Source organism: Poecilia reticulata, linkage group LG3, assembly GCF_000633615.1.
Source record: "Poecilia reticulata strain Guanapo linkage group LG3, Guppy_female_1.0+MT, whole genome shotgun sequence".
Lineage (NCBI taxonomy): Eukaryota > Metazoa > Chordata > Actinopteri > Cyprinodontiformes > Poeciliidae > Poecilia > Poecilia reticulata.
This window is the reverse complement of record NC_024333.1, coordinates 28,796,383-28,817,108: the sequence shown is the minus strand read 5'-3', so window position 1 is coordinate 28,817,108 and position 20,726 is coordinate 28,796,383. Positions and strand designations below refer to the sequence as shown.

At 37.3% G+C, this 20,726-nt stretch overlaps 1 protein-coding gene across 1 annotated transcript; it reads right to left on the bottom strand.

The window, feature by feature from the left end:
- Nucleotides 1-593: 593 nt before the first annotated feature.
- On the bottom strand, nt 594-18,689 carry spata17 (spermatogenesis associated 17). Its single transcript, XM_008405744.1, has 7 exons — nt 18,602-18,689; nt 16,872-16,961; nt 15,748-15,829; nt 14,310-14,360; nt 10,759-10,862; nt 4,721-4,844; nt 594-938 (listed from the first exon to the last, which is right to left on the bottom strand). The coding sequence occupies exons 1-7, from the start codon at nt 18,667-18,669 to the stop codon at nt 666-668; spliced, it is 792 nt and encodes a 263-aa protein (XP_008403966.1). The 5' UTR covers nt 18,670-18,689; the 3' UTR covers nt 594-665.
- Nucleotides 18,690-20,726: the final 2,037 nt, after the last annotated feature.

The following is a 20,726-nucleotide window of genomic DNA, read 5'->3' as shown; positions in this document are numbered from 1 at the left end:
AGCCTTATCTTTTGATTTTGTATATGTCAGCCTAAGTAAATGACATGAGCACTTTATATTTACCAAACGTATCCTTTTCACATGCAAGTTCGCTTCTGTGCTGAAAAGCTTCCCGATTTACCCGAGACAGGCTATGAAGAGGGGTCGATATGAATAATTGCTCAAGACCTAATAGCTGTGTATTTCGCCAACTCTTTCAATGATTGAAGAGATTACCTCCASTAGCTTCCAGTTTAAACTMTTACTGTTTCAAAAGTCCTACTTAATGTCATAGAAACAGTAAAACGCTATGGTTTAAATATGTGTTTACTCAGATTAAAAAWGAACTAGTTCACATAAAAATAAAATGAAAGGTCAGATGATTCATTATAAATCACARAAATTGTGACTTGTGGAAATCTCMCCTGTCCAAGGTGTAATATCATAGTTTTAAGATTTTTGCATGGAGTCGCATGGAGAAGTCGCATGGAGAACAGATATTACTGTGATCCCTGTGTCGAGGTGAAGGTGTTCTTCCAGGAGCCGCTGATCCAGCTGGGCTTTAAAGCTGCTGTCACATTGTCTTTTATTTTGTCATCACTCAAACACAAGAATTTTACTATTGCATTATTTTTAATTTTTTTATCTCATTCGYATTTTAAGTGTGCTTTAATCCATTATCTGCCTCATCTGTTATGGACAGCTTGAGTCATTTTTGCCTTTCCCTTCTTGGTGACGATAGGAGGTAGTCTGGTTCTGAACTCCTGGGTTTTGGTGGAAATGGTACGTTGGGATTCAGCAGACCCAGAGAAACTAAGTCCCGTTGAGTCGCAAAGGCCCCCGAGATAACCAGCATCCCGGTGGGCCATGCTGCCAGGGACCTGATACCTGACCTGCCTCAGCAGCAGCTCCATCTCATGAGGGGTCTGCCTGTAAGGAGAGTTGAACACCCCGGGGAGCTAAAAGAAGAGAAACAAAAAGAAATTTTAGCCCACGACTCAAGAGAAGTAGAGAGAAAACCAGAGATGGAGGCTACAGGMATAATTATTTTGAGGTGGTAACAGTTTTACATGTTAACATTTAGGCCAAAGTAACTATTTAAATGTGGGGATTTTAAGTAAGTCTTACTTTTGACAATCTTTTTTACTGCTCAGCAAGTTACATAATTTAACATTTTAAGGTATTTCCACAAAACAATAAAKATGTCTTATGTTAAAATAATGGTAATAGTTTTTATAAATACCAAAAAAATATTTTGAATAACTTAAATTTAGCCAAGATCCTCACTGGTGGTGCCTCTAAAGTTGGAAAATGRTGTCATCATAAAGCTTCTTCTGTATGTAACAATATCAGGATTGGACTCTGTTGGACTTGAGTTGAGACRCATGATCTCTTAACCATCCCACAGTTCTAGTTTTCAACAGTAACACTGAATGAAAAATATATATTTTTTCCTACTGGACACTACATGTTTCCCCTGAATTTCCGTGAAGGTTTTTTTGTGGCATATTCTTTGTCTAGAGTCCCAACCTCATCAAGACAGTGCCAACAAAGTCCATTATCTGAGAAATAAACAGCTGCAATTTCAGTCTTTGCTCCATTAAGAAAACTTTTCTCCAGCCTTCCATCCATTCTTTCTTCATTGAACAAGAGCGACGATGCATAGAACAGAAAGAAAACTTACACAAGCTGTCAAACAAACACTGAAATCTTTGTAGCTGTGCAGCAAAAGTATTTAAACACAAACAAAACTTTGTCTTATTGCTTCTAAAATTGGAAGAGATAAGCCACCGACAGTCTCAGTAATAATTATTCAAATCACAGTGGTCCTTTTGCCTGTCTGTTAATTAAGAGACCAAAGCTTCAAGTCGGACGACTCTGTATCTACTCTATATGCTAATAACACTCTTTGCTATTTAAGCTACTTTCAGACTGAGACAACAGAGAGAGAAGGGAAAAAGTCAGAAGTGGGAAATTATTATATCAAGTAAAACCTCGCTCATTTTTTTTAACATTGACAAACTAGTTAATTCTATAATGTTTCACTGCTAATACGATTTTTGATTTACCTAGCTATTCAATGAGTTGTAACCATAACAGGAAATTAGTCGATTTAAAACAAGTCTATTCTTATCTTTAGAATGCCACCAAATTAAAACTAATTCTTTGTTTTTAATGGGTTAATTCGATGGGCCACTCCACAATAATAATCCTTAGATACATAGAAATCAGAAATAGAAGGAGAATTCCACATTCTCCATCTTGGGATAAAGAGAAATTTGTTTCATTTATGGTTCTTTCCACTGTTTAGGAGCTGGTCCCTAACTCTGAACCCTGGACAGGTCGCCAGTCTATCACAGACTGACAACACACACACACGAACGCACGCTCACACACAGACACACTTAGACCAGTGTAGAGAAGAAAACATGCAAACTCCAGGCAGAAAGTCCTTATCAAGATTCAAACTCAGGACTGTCTTGTGGCAAAGCAACAGTACAACCCACTTAACCATACAGTTTGTACGACTTCACACTTTGGTGTAACATATGACTAAATTAATAAAGAAAAAAAGACAAATTATCTGACTGAATCTAGTTTTAAGTCAAACCTACTACACAGATCGAGGCACCAATGAATACATATTTACAACAGTAAATGCAAAAACAATAAATAAATCAAACATGTTAACTTAACCCACTGAAAAGTAATTCTAATGCTACTTTTGCTCCATTACCTCTTGGTTGCTACACATATGTTGCATCTCCCACAGGAGTGTTTTGTTTTAAATTAGGAGATTTATCAATCTGTAAAATCCAAATAATATAACAATTTTTCAGTAATTTTGTATAAAAACAAGACTTAATTGTTGCACACAATACTTTGCTAAACTATAAATACTATAAATGCTAAACTCGGCTAATTTGACAGCTTACTACAGTGTTGTAAAGATTACTTTGAGACAACGTGTGGTGGTAATTGGCACTCATCAGAAATGTTTCCAGCCTGGGTCAACAGCAGCAAGCACACACTCAACTGGACAGCAACACGATGTCAGTTCATGAAAGTCTAAATATATTAGTACAGAGACAAACTTATTTTCTTCAGAGTTTCCTGGTAACACAAACACACTCTCTTTCTCATAGACACACACAGAAGCACAAACACGAAGCCCCAAAAGTACCAAGCCAGCCACGAGAAGAACAATGATGTTGACCCCGGGAACACTGCATCTCTGTCTTTGTCAGAGGGACTTAGGGCCTTTTGGTAAGCCGTGTCTGAGTATCTGTGTGAGAGTGTGGGTTCATTGTGTGTGTGTGTGTGTGTGTGTGTGGGCTTGGGTCCGAGAATTGAGGAAGGATGAACTGTGGTGGAGAGCCATCTATTCACAGCTGACAAGGTCAGAGCTACTATGGGAAAGATACCCCTGCCATATGCAGAGGCAGAGAGAGGAAGACAAAAATATATACTGAGTTAGAAAGACAGAGGACAGGAAGAGGAGATAAACTCTACTATACTTTCCTTACTGCTTGTTTAAAAAAATGATTAGTTTATTCAGATGAGGAAAAGAAAACACACATTGGTAAACATCAACGACTAATCAAATTGAAATTATTCCAGCTAGCAACGTACAAAAGTCATGTCTTTGATAATAAGCCTTTTGAAACTAATCAGAAGATGGAAGTATGAGATGAAAAGGTAAAAGAAGACAGAAAAATTGAGAGGAGTGGTGCTGAATCAACAGTGACCAGTGTGCTTTGTCTTCATTATGATCCCAGTGGGGAGTCACAGAGATTTGTGGATGCCACACACACACACACACACGCGCACACACACACACACACACACGCACACACACACACGCACACACACACACACACACACACTCCTGTGCACCTGTACCAGGTGAAGAACTAAAATACTCCACTCAGCACATCAGAAGAGCCACGAGGACTCATGTGCGCACACTCAACTTAACTCCACACAGCCCTCTTCTGTTGACAAAATGGGAAAAAAAGGGAATAAAAAAAAAAGTTTTTCTGTGTGGCCTGCCTCCAGAGGACCAGCCTGTCTGGAGTGCTTATCTCAGCTTCTGTCAGTCCAACCACAATAAACTGAACAGGTATATGTGTAGGCATATGTAAACAGGGATGCTTATTGCCTAGAGTTTTTTCAGAGAAACATAATGAAACATTGTATTCACTTTTATTTTAAGCAGAAAAATTAAATTATTTGGTGATATGTGTTCAATCTGACATGTATCTTCATCTGCTACTGCAGCCTCGGTTAAAAGTTTGTTGTCAAATTCAAAGCAGAAATGTGGGAATTTTTAAAGACTTAAAACGGGTACAGCAGATTCCAGTAATCTTTACATAAATGCAACATAAATATAGTTTTCAATTCGAAGGCACACATAATACTGCTGACTTTATTTATTATAAAACTGCATAGATATGACAAAAAACAATTACGTAAAGTGTTATACAATTTTTGTGAGGGTAAAGAAAATGTGAAAATTAAATGACATTATTAATCCATGTGCATTGGGGCTAATATATGAGTAATAATAGAAAAATGTTAATACTTTCTCATGTTTGCCAAGAGAAAACACTGAAATAAATGTTAATAGGAAGCAATCATGAGATTGTTTAAGTTTTCCACTAAATATTGGTCTGGTTAATGCAAGTTTATTACATCATAGTAAAACATTTGTATGTATTTTTTGTTACTAAATACCAACCTTTTTCGTGCTGATGAGATGGTGCATTCGATAAGCTTGGTAAGCTTTTATTTTCTGCTCTTTTATAGCGTCTAGATATTCCTTCTCTCTCGCCTGTGCTTTCTCAATCTCGTCCAACTCTTTCCTACATGAAGCACAAAACAGCCACATAAATCCACATTCATTTTTTCCTTTGAGTTAATTTTTTTCTAAGAGAATAGCCGTAAAAATCAAAGTAATACACAAATACAAATATAAAGAGTGGTCAAAAAGGATAAAATAATTTTTATCCAGTTTGGTAATGATGTTGCCATTCAAAATTATACGTAACTTCACGGTTAATGTAAATGAATGAATTCTCTAAATTAATATCAAGATTTCTAAGTGTTTATCATTTTTTTCACAACAAGTTAGGACGTTATCGTGAGTTTTAGGTAATTTGTAGACAATGTCAATCCAATTAAACAGCATTTGTGCAGGTGTTGGTAAGTATTATAAGCACAGCCTGACAATTCCCTGAAGTGTCCTTCAGAGTAATAAAAAAACTGCCTAATCACACTGGGACAGACATGAAAAGGCAATGGTGCAGTGGGAGAAAAACAAGGAAATGAGGCTCTGCGGAGAGAAAAAAGCAAACTGAAAGCATGAGAGGGTATAAGTGGGAGGATGATGGATATATTTCATCACAGTAGCCAGGACAGGTCTGTCTGTGACATCTGTTTAGCGAAGCTGGCTAAATGGGATGCATTAAAACCCCATACACAGCTATTTCACTCCACAATCACGCAGCCTTATTGTTACAAAGGGGTAATAACTTAAAAGGGGAATTGGAAACAATTACTAAAACACATACGCCATGATAATTTGAAGAGACGCCCACAAAGCTAAGAGTAAAACCAATCTATTTCCGCTGGTGTAATACCAATAAGAGTTTAGCCAGAGCTCATCAACAATCCTGCATCTTTTTTCTTTTTTTTTCGGTTTCCGATCCCTTCTTTTTTCTCTTTAATTCCTCTCTGCCGTTTCTCCCCCTATCTAACTTCTGTTTTCAATTACAAGTCTCCACGCCGGAATCCGGATATTCAAAGTGTTTCTGTAATGTGAGGTTAACACATTCTGCGGCAGCTGACATTTAAAAGGGAATTACAATGCGGTCCCGTTGCCTTTGCATTCTCATTCCTTCCAGAGAACCAGATTAAATTACAAAATAAATGAAATATGCAGAGCTCAGTGTGTGTGCTCGTGTGCCATAAGAAAAGGAGCAAATCTGAATGTGTATGTTTATAATATTGAGCATAGCTATTTAATATAGTGTGTGGGGGTTTGTGTGAAAAGTGTAAATATTGAGGTTGCTGGCCTCTATTTGTCTACCAAGCTAACAGGAATATTACTTGTTAATGTAAAATATAAAGTTGGTGTTTACTGTAAATATCTCATTCACAAACCACCTGGTGCATGTTTGTATATCTTTATATTCATGCCTCACAGAGCAACAACCCGTCTTATTAGGTGTGCATCTTTCTATTTTGAGAGGGTAAAGCTGTGTTAAGTGTGTGATATTTTGTGTGTTTATATGTCACAAATTTGCCAGTGTGGTTCAGTGTCCATGCTAATTTTTAAAAGACTTTGGAAGCACACACAAATTTGTGTCAGTGTGCACGTGTGTTTGTCTTGGTCTGGCTGAATAGGTGACCTTTGTTTTCCTGCCCCCAGTCCTAGTGTTATTAATTGCTGTGTAGTGGACAAAAGCCAAACAGATTTGTAACGGCTGAAGGCACCTCGATCTGTGTCGACCCAACCAGCCACCACAACGTACAGCCCTCATTAGCCCTGTTCGGCACGTGCCCTCTTCCCGTGTGTGTTTGGAAATGTGTGTATTTTAGAATAAGTTAAATTGAAATTATGTGAAAAATATATAAATGCGCATTGAGTTTTCTGACATCTCTCATGCATAAACATGTACCAACAATGACGAGGGCTCTTACATTTAAATCCACTATTAATCTTACTATCAGCTCTAAACTAACAAAAATCAATGTAGTGAATTTGACTGGAGTTTAAATCCTAAAGAAGATATGTTTGTCTCCTTTATTAGATATGAAGTTCAGATGCAAATGATCCTTTTAAGAGAAAATAAGCTGTGATTAATCAGGGCGTAGAGGAAGAACATCTCTGGGTCTGCTGGGATCTTTGGTTCAATGAAGTTGGATCCTTTGTGTTTTATAGAATGAGTTTATTTACCAAAAATGCCAGATGAATATCTGGAGAATTTAGAGTCTGAGTGAACACTTAAAAGTGGGGGCAAAATGTATAATCACTCTTTTGGGTGCTTTATATCATGTTATAATGTTATTCCCTCACAAAAGTGATACCTGGATTGTTGCTTTGACCTACTGTGGTAGCCATTCGGGGGTTTGCTATAATGAAGCTCTGCCCATTTACCCAGCAGGAGACACCTGGTGGAACTGTGATTCTGCTGAACTTATCATGTGAACTACTTCTCAGTTCAACACTCCTATCCACAGTCGTAAACATCATGATGGATTAGCATTGTTGTGATGACATGCTGAAGGCGGGGTGTCGGAAAGAGTAGCAGCTTCTTAAAGAGACGGAGGCCAATTGTAAGGCTCTTAAATTACACTAGGGTCTGGAAGACCCTGCATATAATGAGCCCCCTTGAAAGGCCAGGTCCACACTAATCTAGATGTTTGGCAATAACGAGGACTTTTGCTTCATTTGGACCTCTGGTTTTTGGTTAAAAACAAAAAGAGAGAGATTTTAGAAACACCCTTAAAAGTGCATAGTTTTAAAACTTGTGCAAGCTAAAATTGTTTTAAGGGAGGTATTAGAGCTTTTTTTAATTGAATAGACTTTCTTTCAAAAATGGAGGAAGGGTCTATCCTAAATATGCAGTAGTACATCTGGGGTCTAATTATGCGGAAGCCATTGCTTAAAAGTGTTTTTACAATGACAAGTTACCATTTGACATGAATTACAATCAGGTTAATAATTGTAAGAACTCATAACACATTACAGTTATCAAGAAATAAACATTGCTCAGACCAGGCCGCGGAAGATGAGGTAGAGCACTTTGACTTCAGCTTGTGGCCGATGAACTGCTGAACACACATGTTAATATAGTATAACTACTTTCCAATAACTGGAAACCCTTGCTGACACTTTTGCCCTGGACCTTTAATGTATTTAAATGTGTAATATTGTAGAGCTACTTTTCTCAGTATTCCATCAATAATTTACTTTATGGTTCACAACAGGGGTTCAAGGACTGATGGAATATCAGAGTGTGAGGATCCAGGGGACAGCAGGCCACACTTTTGGTCATCCAGACAGAGAAGAGAGAAGCTAATAAGCTAGGGTCTAAATATTTAGTGGAGCCTGGACCTGATTGGTTGATTTAATTGCTCCCATTGAATGATTCAATAGTTGGCAAAGAGTGTATATACAACTTTATGAACAAATTTAGTGTCACAACTTGTGGCATTTTTCAGCAACCTGTAACGATTTTTCTGCTTAACTTACTGATTGATTACAGTAACTAAGCACACAAAATGAGCAGAGTACTGAGGCAAACAATGGCTAAAATAAATATGTCCCAATTAATATAACACTCTGAATGTATCTTACTTATTCTTCCTATTGTTTTACTCTCACAAACACAAATACAGAGTGAGAGGGAGAACATACAAATGCAATCAAGCTGAAAGAGTGAACTTAACTGTATCCAGAATGGATCAGAAGGAAAGAACAGCAAAAGAAATGCAGGCGCACAGAAGTGGAGAGTGATCGCAGGGCAGGCCTGCTCTATCTCCACTATAGCAGCTCCCCTTTCATGAATGTCCTTGGAAGGGACACAAGAGAGAGAGAGAGGAAAGGAGAAAACTTGACTAAAGAAAGACGTGAAGAAGAAAGTGTGGAGAGAAAAGGGGGCAATGTAGCTTATAGAAAAGAAATAATGCAGCTCAGCCCAGTGGCAATCCACAAATTCTTCTCAATCCTCCAATTTGGCACTTTTAAGGATAAGTTAAAAGGTTTAACTACAGTGTTGCAGCATCACAGCAAGAATTATTTATCTGATTATGGCAGTAATAATTACCCAGCTGTTATAGTAGATAGAGGAATAATTCACATAGTCAACAGGCCATGTTAGTGGTGGCAACGGCGACACCAGGACATTTAGTAAATATGCAAAGCATGGTTGTTCTGCTTTCCTAATTGGCCCCATCGTCCCACTGCATGCCCTTAATAAAGCCGGGGAACTTTAAGTGTCACCCTGACAAAGTGATAAATTGTTGGGGTATCAAGGAAAACCGAGGCAGAGAGGGGACTTCGCTGGGGTCCTGACTTCATTAGGGTATGCAATAGGAGAGAAAGGATGAATGAAGATGGACACAGTGAACCTGTGGCAGGGAGAGGGAAGATATAGAGCTAAATAGATTAAGACAGAGAGGAGCAAGGAGAGAAGCGAAAGTTAGAGATGAAGGCAGTCGCGTATCGAAGAGGATGGTGTAAGTGGCAGGGATTAGTTGGTTGCTGTACCTAATGAAATGGCACAGATGGTTTTAGTGCTGGGGTGATCTGTCATTAGACAAAGAGACTGAAATAAAGACTGAGTGTGAAAGGACAGAAAGCGGTTTAGCAAGACACATACTACTGTATTACTGCTACAACAACATTCGCTGAATGGACACCATTAATCCAGCACTCAATAACGTGTTCAGTGAACTGGACAGACAGACAGATAGTGGAGGAAAAAAGCATGTTGGTGGATTAAGCAGCAGAACTTTGTGGGGTTAGCGATCAGGTCATGAGCGATTCAAGGACTAAATACCTAACACAGGGCGGATATTTTCAATGAATTACGGAACAGTGTTAATTGATCATGACCTCAGTCGCACTGCATAAACATGTGATTATCTGAAGCAAAGGAGAACTGAACACCCTGAGCACATCAAGGATGCAGCTGAGTCCATATCTGCGCTTGTGCAAAAGCAACAGAATGTCATACATTTATAATGCAGCCATTGGACCGAATATGGAACATTTAAATCTTCTCAACTCCATGCAGTATAATGCATTATAGTTCAGCAGAGTATAAGCTTTAACAACGCAGTCCTAGCTCTTTCTAAAAAAGGTTAAAGAGGAAGGATGTAAGGTGAAATGCAGGTGGGGTCCTGAGGAGGAAAGGCAGTGATCCAAGAAGCATTGTAACAAATTTACATTTAATTTTAGCTGAAGCCTAGAGATATTTTCTGTTGAGATGAATTAGCAGCATTAAAAAATGTGGCTATTAGCTAAACATGATATTTTTTTTTTTTTTTTGTTGAAAATAAAAGATGGTGTTTCTTTAGCACTAAGCCCTAAAGCAGAGCATGTTTTATTAATGCACAGGCTGCGGTTCAAATCAGAGGTTAATTTTTAATTTCTTCACATGTTCACTTCTTTGTCCCTTAGCCCTGAGCACTTTAAAGAAATCATTTCTCAGCCTCTACCTTCTTCTCTATTTCTACGTTTTGGTTTCTCATATTTCTTCACTTTTCCTTTCCGCTTAGCTATATTTTAGTCTTCAAGTTACAGCATTCAACTGTACTATTCCTTATAAGGTAATCTTATCTTTAATACATGTACATAGTAGTACACGTCTACTTCTTGATTCGTTGCATATTTCTTTCACTAGTTTCCTAAATTTTGAAAGCGTTGTGACAGCCTGATGTCTGATAACAAAGCACTAAAAAAGGATTTAAACATATTTTATCTTTGTCCCATACGCATTTGAAATTAGAGTTTTAAAAGTATTTCCAACACTGCAGGGCACTCATATTATGGACCACGTGGGTATATGCATTAAGCACAAATTTTGTAAACATGTAACACTAATTCTTCTCTTTTGGGGGGGCAGGGAGGTAATTGCTAATTAAAGTTACACAAGCTCAGGAAGGCAATACACCCTGTGTACGTGTTATGAAAAAAAAGTGATCTTCTGTAGGTTATGTAAATAATATATATAGTAGAAAGTAAAATCTGTTTAATTTTCTTCTTACCTCACGAGCTCATTATTCATGAGAATTTGCTGCAGATATCTTTTCCGAGCATAAAAGTAATGGATATACTTCCTGAAGTAGAATCCTCTCCATGTTTTCTGAATCTGTAGAAATTACACAGAACTTTCTCAAAACTTTGTACTACGAATTATGACAGAATAGAGAATAGATAACAAAGTACAGAAGACACGTTTTTGTCTTTCGAAATAATCTTATACCAAGACACTGTGCCCTGTACAAAAGACAATAAGTTCTCTACAAAACATTATCTGCTGAGCAGGTGTCAGGACTGTCCCATTACTTTCATGTATTTTGTGCTGTGATAGTTTTCATATAAATCACATGCAGCATTTTATCCTACAAGACAGTGTGACAAACAGGCTATTCAAGGTGGGACTGACAAGTGACACAGCTCTGTGTTTTTAACCATTTCCGCCTCCACCGACAGAGTAGGCTGCATATCAGCTAGCACATCCACCCACACACACCAACCGACCATTTTAAAGCAATGGGCGGATGTCCTTCAGACTAATTAGGAGATTAAAACAATGGCAGGTAAAAGAATAATTATGCTATGAGAAGGAAGAGGAGAAGGAGGAGTGGAGGCTGTGGGAAAACAACAAAGAGCAAAATGAGAATTAGCATTGATCTGCCAGTCAATAGATAATTTTAAATAAAGTAATTGGCACCACAAGTTCTTTGCTGACCTCTGTTGACTAGTAAAATCAATGCTGTTGAATTTAATACAAATACGAGGTGCAGCATGTAAACACTAGTTTCTATTATGGCCTTAATACATTATCTTCTGTTATTCAACACAACGTGAGGAAAACAAGGGGAGATTAGAAATAAAAGAATGGAGTCAACATTGATTTAAAGGAAACATCACAACGTGATCCTAAGAGGCCTGTTTTATTCCTCTGTGTCTAAACAGTGAACACGTATTTAGTGAAAATGTGCTAATTTCCTTTGATAAGAAAGTTTTACATTTTGACTCAATTGTGTCATGATCCTTCTTGTGTTTTATATAAATACGTCAAAATTATTGTTTATCTTAGAAGGTTGCATTTGTCTGAAGTCTTGTGATTAACGTTAAGAATGCCATTTTATCTTTGTGACAAACCACAAGAAAAATAGGAACAAGTCGCCACAGCACAAAGTGAAAGAAACATAAATTTCTGAAACAATAGGGATTTTTATTTATTTATTTTATTTTTCTTTTGCAAAATATATTATAATCACAAAGGAAGCCTCCCATGTTTAACTAGTTTTAGAGGTTTTAAGATGCTAAATTTTGTGTTTGAATTTCGCTTGTTTTCAGAGTAAATCTGAAGCATTTTAAGTTTGGGGGGCTGAATGTGTTTGAATGGCAGATAACGGCATGAAAAATGGAACAAAAGCTGAAAACTTCTAAAAGCTCACTTTTGGCTGCACACCTTTCCAGTCATACCTGCTGTCAGTGAATGCTGGCCAGTAGGATTAAATGAAGAGCCTTTGTTGACACCCCTCAGTAGCTGATCTCTTCTTAAATGTTGAGCTATTTTCTTACCAACATTCAATTGGTCTTACCTTCTTCATTTTTCTTTTTATTTCTATGTGTTTGACATCATTAGAAAGCTTAGAATCCACACTTTCAAAATTTGTAAATAGCTCAAAGTGCCCCAGCGAGAACTTGTTCCTAACTTTGTTGTGGCCAGTCACATATGCCAGACATGTAAAAGTTTGGTCTTTGTATTATACATCTTCAAAAGTTTTTATAATTGTAAATTTTTTGAACTCTACGTCTGTAATATCGCAAGGCATAAGATGTGTTTAAGGAATTGTGGGTGGTAGAAACTCTACCTCTTAAAACACAGTTAAACATAGAATAGACTTTACAGGGCTCATGTGAGGATTAAATCCTTTTCTTTCTCACATTTTAACCACAGAACCATAAATCTGGAAGTTAGAGAAATATCATAGGGATATAGCATGTTTTTAATAATGAATAAAGACCCCTCCCCTTTAACTTTAGAAGCATGTACTTTGCTTCACAGGCTGACATTGGCAATAACTTTTAATACCGGGGCATTTGTCTCTATAATGACTCATATTTACTATAGTTGTAAAGAGTACAAGGAGTTTTCAGTTCAAACAAAATGAAAACATTCAAAAACATATTTTGTCTTTACCCATCTGGACCATTACTCTTTTTCTTTTACATTTTTTTTTTCCTTTCTGTTTCACCAGTTTTCAGCCAGTTTATGGAGGAGGAGGAATGAGATTTTGCTCTAAAAATAAAGAATATAAAACTGTAAAAACAAAAGGTGTCTGTTTTTAAAACTGCCAAGCATCAGTCATGGTTACATTGCTGTGATTTATGACATAAAATGTAGGAACAGCTCTGAGGGAAAAAAGAGAGCATTTGCTAAAGCAAAGATAGTGGTGCTATAAAAATTGAGAGGAATTAGTTTGCCTACACAATTCTAAGAATCAAACTATGATCTATATGATCTGCCTGTATAGACTTATCAAAAATACATACTTGGTCTTGACAGGTCTAAACGTAACACTTACAGTCTGGAACCTTTAACATCAAAAAAGCAATTTTTGCCCTCAGTCCATACAACTTATAATTTTTGATAAATATCTACTACAGAAATCGAATGTAATATTTAAAGAGTAACTATTTCCTACATATAGGTTCTAACAGAAAAAAATTAAACTTTTTTTTAAAAGGTGAAATGTAAAAAGTAAAAATTTATTTACATAAAAATGACATTTAGTGACATTTACGCAATTATTCCATGAAAAAAAATAGCTAAAACCTGCATTTGTTATATCTATTTTTGAAACCTCAGTTATTTAGTCAAAGTTATTAAGAAAAAGGGGGTTTGGGAGCAGCCTTATATACTTGAAAATAATTGATTTGTAGTGACAAGAGTTTAAACAGGTCGTTTATACTCCTAAACCATCCAAAGTGGCTGAATTTAAACAATTAGTCAAAGAAAAGTGGGCCTAACCTCATTCACAGCGACATAAAGGACTGATTGCCAGTTTCAGACATGCGTCATGATTTCATGAAATCATCATAAAGTAGAAGAATTTAATAATGTAAACTAACTCATAGGAACTCAGGAAAAACGGAGARAAAACAGGAACACAGGGTGTGAGGTACACAAGGGGAAAGTCAACACTGGGATTGGGATTCATGTGTGGTAAAAATAAATCTAAAGAAGACTCAATTTATAAGGGGGAAAATACACTTTTTATTACACTGTATGTGAATGAAATGCAATGTGATATTATTTCTATTCTCTTTTTCTAATGTAAATTTCCCTATAAATCTAATCAATCTTCTTATGATAAATCCCGTATAAACTAAAATTCAGCACTGATGTTAATGTTTCAAATAGAAAATATAAAGAGTTTCAGTTTTGCAGTAGAATTGGTAATAAGTGTTAGAGATTGCTATTCGTGGGGACTCCGATTCACAGCGGATACTAAGCAACAGAGTGTCCCCACAGTAAGACACTGAATTTGCTAATACAAGACACTATCATGATATTTACCCTGACCGCCATGTCGTTGTAGAAATTCATCTTCATGGTAAAATATGCCGCCTGTGAACACAAAGGAAAGATGCCGTTACATCTTGTCTCCCGGCCCTCTGATCTGTCCACAGCAGGCATCAAAGATAAAGAGCTCTTTATACATAATACATTGCACAGAGACGGCACAGAGAGGGCCACAGTAAAGGGGGAGGGCGGAGGAAGAGGTGTAGGAATGGAGAAGGAAAGAAAGCAAAAAATAAGAGAGCAATGAGAAAAGGTGAGGGAGATGCATGAGAAGGGGAGAGCGAAAGTGTTTAGTGGGCCTTTGTATCAAGGGGAGGACGGCACTCTCTTAATATACTAACACAGACAAGGGCCAAGAAAATCTATGGTAGTCAAGCAGCGCGCTAATGGAGATGTATGACGGCCAAACGCTCTCCTCTGGATTTCATAATCAATGACAGCCCTGCCACAGAAGAGACTAACAAAGGGCCAGAGGATACACAGCCACGCGCTCAACAAGCCGTCACAAACCGAACGTGCCAGTCGACCACTGGGGGCACATTTCAGAAGCAAACCAGAGAGTCGGCCATAAAAGAGATTCATATTTCAGCACGTCTTTTTCAATAACGACGAAGAAGACGGGATAGACGGGAAGGGGGAAGAACACAAAGACTTGAAAGGAGATTGTGAATTCAGCTTGATGTTTCGTGAAGAAGCTTTGCACGAGTCACATTAGACACGATAAGATCCCAGAGACAGAGGAAGACAGACGGAGACCAAAAGTGAAGCGTGGAATATCTCTGGGCTAATTCAAAACAGTGCACCGTGGCAATTTTGAGTGATTCAAATTAGCACTCGTCTGTTTTTAAATGAGACCAAACAGCCTCATTTTAGCCCATATGTGTGTGTGACACATCCTTCACTGTTTATTTTAACACCCCTTTCGCGCCCCCTCCTTTCCAATTCTTGAACGCCTCCCAAACGGCAACTGGCAGTTATGCTTTAGCAAACAGTCAATTTACAGGCATGATAAATAGCTTGTTGTGATACATTTACAAAACTCAATCCAGGGGAAAATTATATGCGAGAGCGCTGGGTATTGGATCCGGTATCAACAATCTGTTCAATTAAGAAGCAGTTGGAGGCAATATGCTGAAAATGGGGCCTTGTTTTACTAAAGCGCACACACACACACAATCATCATGTGCACAACTCTTTCCTCATTTCTATTTGTCACTAAACTCCTTCTGTATGAATCCCAGAAATTATGATATGATGGAATTCCTTATCGTAATTCATCACATTTGCTAAGTGTTAATACCCACATGTGTAACGAGTGAATTATATTTCTTAAGGTCAGAGGCAGAGACTTAGAAATATGGCAATTGAATTCTAATGCATGCTATCATATCATAATCAATATATCTATTGCTATTCCCGGGCTCTAACTTACCTTCACCATTTGTCTGACACGTGCCCTTGCTGCAAAGCCGCGCCATGCCTTCTGTAMGATGATTGCTTTCTTGTTCAGATGTCTGTAATAAGATCATATGGAGAGAACTAGATGGGTATATTTATAGTTGCTGAAAAGGCAAAAACTTTGAAATGGACATTACTCTGAGATTAATGAAAATAAAAGGACGTATGTCTGTGTTTTATTACTTTAATCACAAACAGGTTAGTTTATAGGTCAGAAATTATTCATCTCAGTTAAAAACAAAAAGCTAGCCTAAGCAGAAACTTCTAATTAAAAAGGTCAATATTCAGATCTACCTAAAACAATGTAGTTGATCAAAATGTACCTTTATTTAAGAATAACTTGCAAATGGCAGCAAGAGGTCTGGAAAGGTCAGGAAAACATTATACTCCCAAGCTCTCAGAAAGACACACGGACATGGAAGGCCTCTGCGCTTCCAGGCTTTTCAATCACGCCAGATGAGCCTTTCACCCCCTTTAGTCAGTGGTGCACATTTGTATTCATCTTCAAACATACTCTAAATGCAAGTCCACTGCGATTCTCTGCCTCCAACGAGGCCATCAATTTCCAAAAGGCCATTTATATGCCCAGAAAATCAATGCTTATAGTGGGGATAGCACAACCCCGGAGTTGCACTTAGGCAGCTAAAATTGTTGCTAATTATCCACTTAACGCATTGATCAATTAACTAAAGTAATCTGAATTAACCTACTGTCTGGAAGTTTGTCTGCTGACCCCGCAGAATGGTGCTAGGGTCACAGCATCGGAGGAAGCATGAAGGTAGAGATATTTCTCTGTGTGTTAAACGAGCTACATTTATTCCTCGAGGCCATTTGCACAGCTCTAGAAGCGGGATAATTATGTGAGTGAGGTAATATCAGGGTTTCCCTTGAACTCAACTCTTAAAGCTGTGCCTCAATATTTTACAGCCTTCAGAGAGAGAGAGAGAGAGAGAGAGAGAAAAGACAATTAGGGCTCTTTCTGCTGCTGTGCGTTTGTGTATGTGATTGGGTTTTTTTTTATTTCAAATACAACAGTGTTCGGTTAATTTAGCTGTATTTAGATCAAACACTCATAACATGCAAGATCTGCAGAACTACCTGATGTATGTCCGCACCCTGCAGGCTCGGAACCAGCTCTGAATTCGGATGGCAGCCTGGGTCTCCTCCTTTCTGTTCACCTCGGCTTGCCTAAAGCACAAAGGCCCAGAATAAAACCATTGTAAACTCTGGAGTTAGATTATGTAACAGYGGCTTAGCATAAATAATGTAATGTGTACCCAAAGCAGACACTATTCACAGTAAGAAGGAAACAGATGCAGATGAACTAAATGTCTACTCCTCCTAATGATTAAATACTATCAAACATTCAAACTGCTCACAACTGTTTTGCTTTGATTCTCCAATTATGTCAGGAAATATCCTAGAAAATCAAACACATTTTTAGAAATATTTAAGTTTTCTTTTCTGCTATAATTAAGAACATGTTTTGATATGAATTGTAATGATGTAATTTAGACATATAATTTGTGGCTTTTCAGTCCAAAATTCAGGAGAGAATACCACCACAACAAAATGTGTTTAAAAAATGCATAATGATGAATGTGTTCATARCATTTAGTACAATTTGATGCATAAATTTAAATGAATGTAAAACTATTTATTTTAAAGATATTTCCCACTGTTTGGATAAAAATGTCTCACTAMAATCCTTCAGTCATTGTTTCTAATTCTCACCAATTTGAGCATTTCAATTCAATAAATTAATTGTAACCAGGACTGCATGATTCCCAGGCCTTTGAAGCATTATTGGTGTCTGTTATTATGAATTTCACATTAAAATGTATTATGATTTCAATGTGCTTTAAACAAGCAAGAAAAAAAATTACTTCCAGTACAATGTTAATTAAAATTAAAAACTTACTTTAAACCTTAAAATTAAATCTCGGATAAATACGACATATTTTTAGCCTRCCTGTATTATGGAAATAACCCATTAAAATTTAAAGTATAGCTGAAATTACTAAAAAAGTTGTAAAACTTAAGAGATGTCAAAACGACAACTACAATAACATATATCAAAATATCTTTTTTTTTAAAGTGCTGTGTGCTTCTAAACAAATAACCACTTTTTAAATCTGGATGCTATTTTTAAACTTTATAAACTTTATAAACAAAATACATTTATAACACTGGTATTGTCATTTCTATCAAAACATTTCCATCACACAAGTGATGGAAATGACTGGTGTGGAATTGACAATGTGGATCACTTTTAATAGACCTGTTCACATGTCTGTTTTAGAGTTGGTGTTAGATATACTCATACTCAATACAAGCTGATATTTTAGTCAAAACAAGTCCCTGAAGTTACATTTGTAGCGAGTGACGRAAACGAGAAGGACTGAAAATGTGTTCTTTTCATTAAAAACATAGTGTGTTCACAAYTAAATTGAACATTTCACGAAATCTATTTTTGTTAGATTTCTCAAACAGCCAGAAACCAACAACATACCAAAACCATATTTTAGGAAATAAAAATCACAATGTACCCTTTAATTTSTCGTTCATGTTCGTAAATTATGTGGTGAAAAAAAAGATACTATCGGTTTTTCTTCATCCGAAAAAAAACCCTCTATAGTGTCAATCGCTACGACAGTTTCTAAAACATAATGTCATTGCTGTTTACGTCACACTAAATTTCAATGACAAAAAAGTTCATGTCAATTAAGCTAATTCGTTATTGCCAAAAACTTAAAGTTCTGCGACAACCACATACACGATATAGCTATGTAAAGTAATATGTASATATGAAAATACATGTCACGAACCAGTTTCTGTTGTAGTATTCACTTTTAAATTCCTCTACTTGTTGTTTCAAGTTTAGAAGGTCAGCCATTGCCACACAGTTTACTTGTTGTCCTGGCAACGACAGCTCTGTTCCGAAGAGGCGTTCAGGGCTCGTCGGAAATATTTGTTATAACGACTATAAATGCCATTAGCACGTTAAATTTAAAACATTTACATGCAATATGTTTAGTCATTTGAGCGTCTCTTTTAAACTTAGGAACTGACTGATTTTTTTTGCTTTTTGTTTTTTAATTAAAGTAGTTTTGTTACAAAGAATTGCCAAACCAAATACTGTTTTATTTTCGATGATATGAATAAATAATAGATAACTTCATAATGCATAGCCTCACTCAGTATTTCCAAAAGTAAAGCTGATTTCAGAATTTCAGAAAAAAAAGTCATTTTATTAGAATAGAATAGGACAGACACATAATTTATTGTCCAACATTTATATTTATAAATGAGACTTTGCAGTAASATCAATTCCAACGTAAGAAAARCAACGGTTATTAAAAATAACATACTCAGATCTATTGAATTTATTACATAAAGCTTTWAAAAAGTATTTAAATAATAAGAGCATTGCTAGAAAGTCATTTAAAAATGTCTGCTTTCTGGATGCAGATTGTAGATGTTTGTATTGATCTGCCAGTCKCCAAAGCTCTTCCTTCCAGACGCTCTTTCATCTATTTCCATCTTTTCTTGACGTTATCAACCTTTATCAAAAGTTATCAGTTTATGTCTCCCTGCTCTCCCTTCCCCATTTCCTCTCATCTTCATTCCACTTCTCTTCAGTCATATTCCGCTGTCACGGTGATCACCAAAGCAGTGTGTGTGTGTGTGTGTGTGTGTGTGTGTGTGTGTGTGTGTGTGTGTGTGGGTGTGTGTGTGTGTGTGCGTGTGTGTGTGTGTCTCTGTCTGTCTGTCAGTCACTGTGCAGTTTTATATCTCTCCTAGGAAAGACACCTGTATGCCTGTTGGTCAGAGGTATATCAGCATTATAGATTACTCCTTGAAGACAGGGAAGTGACAAATACTGAGAGTGAATAAGTATGTGTCTACTTCGATGCTTTTTCATGTCTGTGCACCCACATGCCTAAGTCTCTGTCAAAAACCTTGTTTGAAAATTTTCTCTGTGTCTCTGTCGTTTTCTGAAGCCAATTTGCTGACTGCTGTGCAGGTGAAAAGAAGTACGCAGACATCGGTGTAGAGTTATGGCTGCAGGGGCGAACCCATGGTTGCACAGTCCATCCATCGAAGGGCAGTAGGAGGGCGGCCACCCTGGTAATTACCGGAGAGCTGTTGTGACAACAGGGTATGAAAAACGTGTGTRTGTGTGAGAGAGAGAAACACAGAGAGAGATTTTGGGAGAGTGTTGTTTTGACAAGGCAGTAAGAATGGCTGGAAGCTATCCGTCCTGCCACAACACTGATTAGGTGGCACCAGGTGTGTCTCTGTGAGAAAATGACAGAAAAAAAAGAACAGGAGCACATCATGAAAGACCTGCTGTTTACATGCTGTTTAATAATGCAGATTCTGCCTGACTACCTAATATCTTTGCTTTTCAGCCTTTTTTTTTTTTTTTTGCTCATCTTCTGTCAGTTCTCAATCAAAACATTTTTGTTGCTCCGGGGGGGCAATAAGCCCTTAAAGACAGTTTCCCATGAATACCGCTTCCTTTATTCTTTCTTACTCCATCTCTCCATACGGGGCATGTCACTTAACATGCATCCAGTCACCTCCCACAGTCAAGAAGCTTTTTCAGCCAGTCATTCTGCCCATTCTCCCTAAATGAGGGGTGGATGTGCTGTGGCCAACGCTGGTCATAAMGACACATGCACACCAATGGTGATACCAGCTTCTGTTGATAAGCCGGGTGTATGTGAAAGTGCTCAGCACTGTGTGTGTTTATCATTATTGTATGTGTCAGCGTATGAGTGATTAGACAAATGTGCCCGTGGATATTGGCCTCTCGCTTTTTTCAGCGTATTTCTGTGCAAGCATGTTCCTCCAGCCACAGCTGGGTGCAACGGATGGAATGTGTTTCTCGGCAGGCCTTTTTCGGCCATTATTACTAAACATCTGTCCATAGCACATTAATTTCCC